This window comes from Saimiri boliviensis, chromosome 6 (assembly GCF_048565385.1).
Source record: "Saimiri boliviensis isolate mSaiBol1 chromosome 6, mSaiBol1.pri, whole genome shotgun sequence".
NCBI classification, from domain to species: domain Eukaryota; kingdom Metazoa; phylum Chordata; class Mammalia; order Primates; family Cebidae; genus Saimiri; species Saimiri boliviensis.
The window spans coordinates 74,993,412-75,004,413 of NC_133454.1; the positions used below are offsets into that span (position 1 = coordinate 74,993,412).

Consider the following 11,002-nt stretch of genomic DNA (forward strand, 5'->3'; position numbering starts at 1 on the left):
AATTGTACTAAAATCAACAAGGAACTACAAAGAATCATTGTCAAGACCTAGAAACAGAGTCAAAAGGAAATGAATAGAGAAAAGACAATAAAGGGATTTTAAAAAGTAAAAGTCATGACAGACGGGGCAGTGAGAGGATAAGAAAGAGAAAGTACACACAGAACTAGAGAGTGGAAAGGCGTTTTGGGACCCCAGGCAGTGGAGGAAATGCAGAGAAGTAGCTCAAAGGGTACAAACTTGCAATTATGCAGGAAAAATAAGTCTAAAGATCTAATATAAAACATGACCACAGTTAATAATATTGTAGAAATGGGAACTCTTTTCAGGTGAGGGATAAACCAATGAGATAATGCAGTGAGTTAATAATATTTTAGAAATGGGAACTCTTTTTAGGTGAGGGATAAACCAACATGAGCAAGAATTAAAACCACAGAAACTATATACTGAAAATTTTCCAAGAGAGTAGAGCTTAGGAGCTCATCCCACACAAAGGCACACACGTGCATGCACACACACACAGACATATGGTAATAATTATTTCACTATGTATATGCATATATATGTGTGTATATCAAAACACTCTGCACACCTTAAATATACACAATTAAGAATAATACGAATTACAAATAGAAATATTACTTCCTGTCCTAACTTCAAATCTATTGGCCAGCCTACAACTGAAGTTTCCTAAACATGGAAATCTGTACATAAGGGAGCTGCACATAGGGCAGGAACAAAGACAATTCTAACGAGTGGTGATCCACTTTGTTCTTTGTTCTTTGCATCCTTTGTGAGAATTTAAGAAAATGTGATTTATTTGGGGGTTGAAAGAATTAAAGGAGAAAATATGGAATATTTTCCTGGCATGGGGTAAAATAAAACACTTCTCCACTGTGGCCACAGTATTCTCTCTTTCTGCTCTGTGTGCTCTGTGTGTGTGTGTGTGTGTGTGTGTGTGTGTGTATGTGTTCTATATATTTCAATGTGAATACTTATATCATTTTTATGAGCTCAGCTGTACAACAGGAGGTCAAAGAAAATTTTCCAAGTGAGGAGGAAGAAAAAGTCAGCTGGTGATATTGAAGACTAGAGAGAAAAATATTGCTTAGGGGTAAAGAAAAATAAATACTGTAAACACAGACTCTGCTGGTTGTAAATAATTTGATGGGTAGCTGACTTCTTTGTTTAAGACAAGGGTCTCAAATGAAACCCTTCATATTGCCTAGACTGGAGACGAGTACCAGGGTAGAGTCTGATTCATAGAAGATGGGAGATGCCTGGACTTGGGTAAAAATAGAGAAAGAGAAAAATTCTTCTTATTACATGCAGAAGATGGCTTTGTATTTTATTTTGTTCCTCAGGTGTAGATTCTAAGTCACTTCCTCTTTGGAATTCTAGGTTGTGCAATCTAAGAACTTTCAGTCTTCATGGTATGAAACTGAGATTAAGAATCCATCAAGGAATTGTTTAAATAAAGCTTTTTATTAAATATAATGGAGATAAGAAAAAGAAGCAGTTAGCTATCTGGAGCCTTGTGATATGAATTTGAGGTCACATTTGGATAGATTTTTACTTTAGGATGAGGCTAAGTATTATGTTAATCTTTCCAGAGATCAGGGACTAATGGTCCAGAAGGAGGGATGAGGAAAATGCTGAGATGTTGCTACAGAGAGGTTGTGCTGAAGTCTATGAGGCCCAGAATCTAAGGGACAAGGTAAGTAATTTTCTCAGGGACACTTAATGGAACTAGACAGGGTTAAAATAAAGAACTAGATAACAGAAGGAGCAGATGATCTCATAATGCTCAGCTACTATACCTAGTGCCGTCAACACAGGATATAGCAAGGGCAACACTGGTACCCAGCACAGGAGGGGAGGCTATTGCAATAAAAAATGCTGAGGAAAAATATAGCCAGACATTAGCATCATGTTTTGAAAGACTCAGAGAGATCTTGGCTGTTTCTAAGAGGCACTGATAGTGAATATTTAAAATCTAAATTCTGAATTGCCATGAGTTCACAGAAGTAGGGGCAAGTGGGTCAGAAAATTAAGAACCACTTAATATTTGAATTGACGATTCTTTTAAAAATGGTACGATAAGTATCATTTGAAGAGAGAAATCATTCAATCAAGGACACGATGAATAGAAATAAAGTGGAATAGTACCTCTTTAAGATGTGTAATAGATAACTGTTAAATGTGTTGTTCTCCTTTTGTGGGAGAGCAGAAAGGAAACTGCCCTTAATGGACTTTCATAGTTACATTGTGATGTTATGGCCTAAAGATTTATTTTCAAACTATTTAAGCTCTTATTTCATACACACACACACACACACACACACACACACACACACACACACAGCACTGTATATATAGTTATTTTTTACTATGAAGACTTTTTTTAGGCCGGGAATAGTTGCTATACTAGAAATCTCAAAACTATGTCAGTTAAATAGCAGCTCAATAAAGCTTGCTGGGCTTACAGATTATGTTTCTCTTGTTCATCCTCTCTTTTCATATGTGAGGTATTTATTTTCTATCACTAAAATATTAAGTATTTAAAATGTTTAAATATTACAAATCATTAAATAAAAGACATCTGAATAGAAATTATGTTGAGTCCGTGGGATCAATTTGATTGTTATGAATGAAAGGATAGCCTAGAAGCAATAACTGATTAACTCAAGAATATTATTGGCCAGAAATGCATCAAATCCATAGAAATTTACTCTGACTTCCCTCTATTTCCATCTTTATAATAATTAGTAAGTTTTTCTCTATTCTCATGTTGCTTAAATTCCTCAGTGTCTTCAATGCAAATCCCACACACTTCCTGTCAGAGATGACTGTATTGGTGTAGTCCACATTTTTGTTCCAGAATTTGGTGCTCCTTAATATTGGGAAATGTTCCTTACATAGAGCCAACAACAGGTAACCACCTTCCTTCCTCTGTGAGGTTAAAGAAAAGACATATTTTTGTCTTGATTCCATTGTTTGTGCTCAAAAGAGACAACTTTGAGGGATGAGGAAGAAAACCACCCATTCCTTACTATTTGCTGAGCTACTCAAAGTCACTATGGTAGACTGGAATAACAGTGATACTATGGAGCCCATATTCATCCTGAGGGGTTTTCCTGGACTAGAGAATGTTCATTCTTGGCTCTCAATCCTCTTTTGTCTTGCATATTTGGTAGCGTTTATGGGTAATATTACAATTCTCTCTGTCATTTGGATGGAATCCTCACTCCATCAGCCCATGTATTACTTTATTTCAATCTTGGCAGTGAATGACCTGGGGATGTCCCTGTCCACACTTCCCACCATGCTTGCTGTGTTATGGTTGGATGCTCCAGAGATCCAGGCAAGTGTGTGCTATGCTCAGCTGTTCTTCATCCACATATTCACATTCCTGGAGTCCTCAGTGTTGCTGGCCATGGCCTTTGACCATTTTGTTGCTATCTGCCATCCACTGCACTACCCCACCATCCTCACCAACAGCGTAATTGGAAAAATTGGTTTGACCTGCTTACTGCGAAGCTTGGGAGTTGTACTTCCCACACCTTTGCTACTGAGACACTATCACTACTGCCATGGCAATGCCCTCTCTCATGCCTTCTGTTTGCACCAGGATGTTCTCAGATTATCTTGTACAGATGCCAAGATCAACAGCATTTATGGGCTTTGTGTAGTCATTGCCACACTAGGTGTGGATTCGATCTTCATACTTCTTTCTTATGTTCTGATTGTTAATACTGTGCTGGGTATTGCATCTCGTGAAGAGCAGCTAAAGGCATTCAACACATGTGCATCCCATATCTGTGTGGTGCTCATCTTCTTTGTGCCAGTTATTGGGGTGTCAATGGTCCATCGCTTTGGGAAGCATCTGTCTCCCATAGTCCACATCCTCATGGCAGATATCTACCTTCTTCTTCCCCCAGTCCTTAATCCTATTGTCTATAGTGTCAGAACAAAGCAGATTCGTCTAGGAATTCTCTGGAAGTTTGGTCTAAAGAGGAGGTATTAAGTCATCTCTATCCTCCAACTTTTCCACTGAAAATGTCATGGAAACTATTTTAGTATATGAAAAGTAAAATATCTGGGTGTTGCTCATTTGGTTAAAATCTTAATTCTTTCACTTTTATACATGTAATTTTGGTTAATCTTTAACCTATATGAAACTCAGGATTTTTTTTTGGCCAAATTGTGACAACTATGGTCCTATGTATTCTCCAGATCATTACAAGACTTAAAATAGACAGTGTATGTGTTAAGTCAAGTTTTCTGAAAACTATAGAAATGTATTAATGTTATTAAGTTGTCATCGTTGTTAATGATAATAATAGCAGTATCTTTCCTTATTAAATGCAACTATGTTCATATTGTTTCTCATGTTAATTATCTAAAACTCAGAAATCCATCTCTATCTCTTTTACTAATACCGTTGCCCTTATTTTGTTTTTCATGCTATAATGTTATAACCATTGATGAAAAATTTCTGAGTTCTTAGGGCAGGTTTGGAACTTGAGTTCCTGACAGGATTTTGAACTACTGCTGTGGCTGTTTGCTATGCAGAAATTCTAATCTCATAACTTAGTGATGTGCCCTTTCTCTTATTGCTATTCTAGATCTATCAGCTTCTTCAATTTGCCAGCAAATACTGAGTTAGATATGGGGGAGTGTTAAGAAATACAGGTTTAGTCACTTATCACTTGCAAAATCAAATAACAAGAACAAGGGTGGTAAAAACAAAGTGACTATTCCAGAGCTTAGTGATGAGTAAGGACCAGATTTGTACTGAAAAGAACCACTTCATCTTTCTGGACAGAAAGCAGGGTTTTAAGAAAAGAAATTTTGATATGCAGGCCATGCAAAAGACACACGGACTTGTGGAGTCTATATGACTTGCTCATGGCTGTTTATCTTGAGTCATCTGGTGGGTCATCCAGTGGTCCGCCTGTAGGGGAGAATTTGGTAGGGTGCTTGGTTTCTTTGAAGACTTGTTCTATGGAACTTCTAGGCAAACACAGAGTTAGATAAGCTGGTTGTTGCAGGTGGTTTGGCCAGTGGAAAGAAAGGAATGTAAAAGTTGTAATTGCATTCCTAAAGAGCTGAAAGGTAAGGGAAAAGGGGAAAAAATGATTTAAAAAATAGATTTTTTTAAAAAAGTGGGATACTCAGTTACAGGAATTGGTGAAGGCCTGACAGTACATGTCTAAACATCTGGGAAATTGTGTTGACTCTGTTCAATACTATAGGACAGGATTTTACGTCTTAATTCATGAGTGGATTGAGAGTTGTGCACAATCTCAATCCTCATCTTTTAATAATACTTTTACTTCTTGTACTACATGCCTATGTGGATCTGTAGTATTGTGTTTATACCAATTTATTTTTCATAACCATTTTTTTTCTTTTTCACTGGAATGACATACAGATATATTTTTGGATGATATTTTATTATTTCATATCAACTCACTTTCTTTTCAGCTGTATTGCCAACTTTTTGAATATGGGGTCATGTCTATTACCTTATCACAGCACTATATTGCTGGTCTTCCCCAACGATCATAAGTACTTATTAAATAGTTGAAATAACTATTGTAATTATTGCTGTTAGTACTTGGGATACATAAACTGCAAAATGCATAATGTTAATGTTATATAATGAATGTGTAATAGTGAAGACATATAAATAAAAGATTAGCAAAATTAAATGTAACCAATGGTATTATTGGAACAGGTACATTTTACAATATTGATATTAATAAGTAGTCAACTTGAGGATTTAGGAATTGAGAATTAGAGTAATTGACACTTTCACTGTGCATTGTGGGTCAAATTCATTCTTGACCAGTTGAACACAGTTGGAAATAAAGTCGTGTGCTGAAGCTGGCACATAAGAGAAAACCATGCATATCTTCTTCCGCTTTCATGTTCTGTAATATCATATAGGTAGTTTCAAATTGGTTATGATGGAAGTATTTAAACCACAGAAATTGGCAAACATTGTACATCAGGGTTTTAAATTTTTTCTTAAAGACATGATGGTAAAATACTTCCCAACACATCACTGGGCAAGGAATTCTAGAAAGAGGAGGTAACATGAGAAAACCAAAGAGTTTAGAAAGACTATGTCATAGTAACATTCTTCAAATTAACTTAAAAGTTACCCAAAGCATTTTGCATTCCCTCCCACAAAAAAAAAGGGCTATGACATAGGGTATGTTGGACCAAAATATGTATGTACTTTCAGCCCTATTTCAATGAAAGATTTGTAGCCCCAAATGCTGGCAGTGAGTCCAATAGAAAGCCTTCTTTTTTTTTTTTTTTTTTTTTTTCTTTTTTACTTTTTTAGGAATTGCCTCAGCTGGAGAAGTGTGCCTTGCCTGGGGTCATCCATTAATTCATTCAATGACTAGGTAGAAAGTTAGAAAGGTCTGGCCCTTTCAATCCAATTCCCTGGACAATTTTATACCCAAAACTCCCCGAGATGTTGGACAAGGCTGTCTTCAGGCCTGATTCACAGCTCAACTTTTCCTTCTGCCAATCCTACCCACTTTCATTACTTTTTATTTTTAAGATGATTTATTTTTAAGATGATTAAGTCCTCTCCTGCTGGACTCATGCCTGTCTACCTGTAACATAAGAAAGATGAAATAAAATTCTCAGGCACTTTTTCTTTTTTTGCAGGCAGATGAAACAGGATAAGAATTCAAGAGGAAATAGCCATGGTTTTTCAATCTCTTAAGTTTTAAGCAGAGGACCAAACACAGTGTATGTATGAGCCTGGAGAAATAAAAGTAACCCTGTAACTTTAGCTGACATTGTAGGATGTATATATATAACCATCTTCTATAATCTATGTACTTTCTTAATGACGTGTCTGATGACTAGAAATGTTTTTAATTTTAATTAAGTCTAATTTATAAATTTGCTTTTATGTTTAGTGTTTTTATGTATTTTAAAGGAGATATTTGCCTATTCTGTCATTCAGGATCCAGTCAGAAGACAAAAATCACATGGTAATTTGAATAAGAGTTTGTAAATACAAACACTTATTATTTTTGTAAGAAAATCAACTTTAAAGAAGGTAAAGACAACTCTAATACCCTAGAGCAGGCGTCCCCAAACTTTTTACACAGGGGGCCAGTTCACTGTCCCTCAGACTGTTGGAGGGCCACCACATACTGTGCTCCTCTCACTGACCACCAGTGAAAGAGGTGCCCCTTCCTGAAGTGCGGCGGGGGCCGGATAAATGGCCTCAGGGGGCCGCATTCGGCCTGCAGGCCATAGTTTGGGGACACCTGCCCTAGAGCTAAGGGAGAATATTGAAAGAAAAAAGAAACTTGGAAAATGGGGAAGGACCTCCCCAAGCCTGAGGTTGAAACTTCATTTGAGAATGCATAATTTTAGCATACTGGATTCCAGAAAGGGTCATTACATTGCATGTGTCAAGAAAGACACCTCTGTGGGATGTAGGTGAACCAAGGTGACACACTGATTCCTTTTCAAGGCTGAGTAGAAGGAAGCACCAGATGGGGTGAGGCTCCTTGGTAGGGATCTATAGCTCGCATTGGCAAGCAATTGATAACTCTTTGAAGTACAGGTGGGCAGCAAATCACAGCTTGGACTGACAATCTGGAAACACCCCTTCAGGGTCCAAATAGATTACAGCTGGGAAGCCAGCTCCTAGAGTAACTGCAAGATTCAGTAAGAGTCTAGCAATATAGGTATTGCTGAAATTTGATAGGGTGAGTATTACTAAATACTTCTCATACGTATCTCTGGTTTTTGCACTGTAAAAGAGAAAAATCAGAGAGGTACACAAGAATTTCTCCTAAAAGTGTCCCTATAGCATCCTCTGCTGGCCAAGTTTAAAATCTTGAATCTGTGAAGGAAAAAACGCCCATTGAGCCCAGTTGCATTGTTGCAGAATAAACAATTAAGTCTATATTTGAAACTGGGACAATAAATAAATAACTGAAATATTTACTGATATCAATGATATTCTGTGTAATTTTTGAAAGTTGTAAGGCTTTCCTTTTGATATTTCTAAATACAACATGTAGAATTTATTTTTATAGATGATGAGGTAAGGTCAAGGCGTATTTTTTGATATGAATACATATTTGACTCAGAACTGTGTAAAAGAAAATAAAATTTACAAGACCCCTCAGATTTGTGCAGAAGTGAATACTAAGCCCTAAAGGTGAATCATTGCAACACTCTCTTTCACATAAATAACTGTTACTAACATTATATATCAGCCAGACTGGAAAGGTAAATGGCCTCAGACATCTGAAAAGGGCTACCTACAGATCACTCATGAGTAAATTCTTTGCTTGCCCCCCATAAACAAGGACATGCTAATTGTAACTTTAGGTCCACAATCTAAGTCTAGCTCCTAAAACTCCACACCTATTATGTTGCTTATAAGTTGATCTTACCAGGTGCAGAAAAACGTAAAGATTCATTTCCCTCACCTAACCAGAGACAGACTACATAATTAAGTCTTCCTTTACTCTCTTTCTCGCTTCAGACATTCACCTTATTTTACGTATAATGTACATTTACTAGATACTAACTAAAGTCTCAGGAATGTAAAAGGTGTTAGGGAGAGACATGTAGGTTAGGCAATAGTCCTAACCTGCATGCCTCTCTCTAACATCTTTTAAAGAAATGTATAAGTATGAAAACTTCTGAAAAACTTTGTGGAAATAACACAGATGTGTCTGTGGCTTTTCTTTTTCCCAGAAGTACCCTAAATTTGGCTTAATAAACCTCAATGATTAAGACTTATGCCTCAGTGACTCATTTTGGTTTTCAATCCTTGAATAAAGCAATACTTATCCCCTGTACCACAGTGCTTCCATTGTCATATGCTCTAAATGTATATATTTGGTTCTATTTCTGGTATTTCTGTTCTGTTCCGTTGGACATAATTTTCTATCCTTGTGCTGATCCATGACTGTCATTAATTATGATTTTATGTTAGGTTTTGGTATAAGGTAGTGTTAGCCCAACAGTGTAAGGACTACTTCTTCAAATGGCCTTAACTATTTTTGGTATTTAATATAGTTAGGCTTTTTGTACCCCCTCAAATCTCGACTTGAATTTTAATTTGCATAATTCCCATAATCACCACATGTCAAGGGAGAGACCAGGTGGACGCAATTAAATCATGGGTACAGTTTCCCCATGCAGTTCTCATGATAATGAGTGAGTTCTCACAAGATTTGATAAGAAGCTCCTCCCACTTTGCTTGGCACTTCTTCCTGCTACTTTGTGAAGAAGGTACCTTCCTTCCCCTTCACCTTCTGCCATAATTGCAAGTTTGCTGAGACCTACCCAGGCAAGCTGAACTGTAAGTCAATTAAACATCTTCCCTTTATAACTTACCTAGTCTTGGGCAGTTCTTTATAGCAGAATGAAAATGAACTAATACAGTAAATTGGTACCAGGAGTGGAGTGCTGCTATAAGGATACATGAAAATGTGGAAGCAGCTTTGGAACTGGGTAACACACAGAGGTAGGAACAGTCTGGAGGACTCAGAAGAAGACAGAAAAATGTGTCTTCCTGGAGACTTGGAGGGCTTAGAAGATAGGAAGATGTGGGAAAGTTTTGAACTTCCAGAGACTTGCTGAGTCTTTAACTAAAATACCGAGAGTGATATGGACAATGAAATCCAGGCTGAGGTGATCTCAGATGGAGATGAGGAATTTGTTGGGAACTGAAGTAAAGGTGTCTTCATTCTTGCTATATGTGTTAGCAAAGAGACTGCTGGCATTTTGCCCTGGCCCTAGAGATCTGTGGAACTTTGAACTTGAGAGAGATAATTTAGGATATCGGGCAGAAGAAATTTCTAAGTGGCAAAGTTTTCAAGAGGGAGCAGTACATGAAAGTTTGGAAAATTTGCAGTCTGATGATGTGAAAGAAAAGAAAAACTTATTTTCTGGGGAGAAATTAAAGCTTGCTGCAGAAATTTGCATAGGTATTGAGGAGCCAAATGTTAATCACCAAGACAATGAGGGAAATGTCTCCAGGTCTCCAGGGGATGTCAGAGACCCTCAAGGCAGCCCCACCCATCACAGACCCAGAAGCCTAAAGGAAAAAGTGGTTTCAGGGGCCAGCCCCAAGGCACCCACTGCTTATGCAGCCTTGGGATATGGTACCATGTGTCCCAGATGTTCAGTTCCAGCCGTTACTAAAAGGGGCCAAGATACAGCTCATGCTATTGCTTCAGGGTGCAAACGTCAAGTCTTTGTGGCTTCCACGTGGTGTTGAGCCTGCGGGTGCAGATAAGTCAAGAATTGATGCAATTTAAAAAAAAAAAAAAAGGATTGAGGTTTGGAAAACTCTGCCTAGATTTCAGAGGTTGTATGGCAATGTCTGGATGCTCAGACAGAAGTTTGCCACATGAGTGTAGCTTTCATGAAGAACCTCTCCTAGGGCACTGCAAAAGAGATATGTGGGGTCAGACCCCCCACACATGGAGTCCCCACTGGGGCACTGCCTAGTGCAGTTGTGAGAAAAGGGCCACCAACCCCCAGACCCCCAGATTGGTAGATCCACCAACAGCTTGCATTGTGCACCTGGAAAAGCCTCAGACACTCAAGAGCAACGCTGAAAGCAGCCGGAAGGCAGTCTGTACGCTGCAAAGTCACAGGGGCAGAGCTTCCCCAAACTGTGGAAGCACACCTCTTGCATCAGCAATACCTGGATGTGAGGCATGGAGTCAAAGGAGATCATTTTGCCGTGTTGGATTTCAGACTTGCATGGGGCCTGTAGCCCCTTTGTTTTGGCCAATTTATCCCATTTGTAATGAGTGTATTTACTCAATGCTTGTACTCCCATTTTATCTAGGAAGTAACTAACTTGCTTTTGATTTTACAGGCTCTGAGTAGAAGGATGGTGCCTCGTCTTAGATGAGACTTTGGACTTGAACTTCTGGGTTCATGCTAGAATGAATTAAGACTTTGTGGGACTGTTGGGAAGGCGTGA

At 38.1% G+C, this 11,002-nt stretch overlaps 1 protein-coding gene across 1 annotated transcript; it reads left to right on the forward strand.

The window, feature by feature from the left end:
- The first annotated feature begins 3,076 nt into the window (after positions 1 to 3,076).
- LOC101038713 (olfactory receptor 51L1) lies at positions 3,077 to 4,024 on the forward strand. The gene has a single exon (XM_003923377.1). It carries the CDS (start codon positions 3,077 to 3,079, stop codon positions 4,022 to 4,024), a length of 948 nt encoding a protein of 315 aa, XP_003923426.1.
- The last annotated feature ends 6,978 nt before the right edge of the window (positions 4,025 to 11,002 follow it).

What these genes read in the sequence shown, in the direction of transcription:
- LOC101038713 (XM_003923377.1), top strand. Translation starts at nt 3,077, where the DNA reads ATGGTAGACTGGAATAACAGTGATACTATGGAGCCCATATTCATCCTG.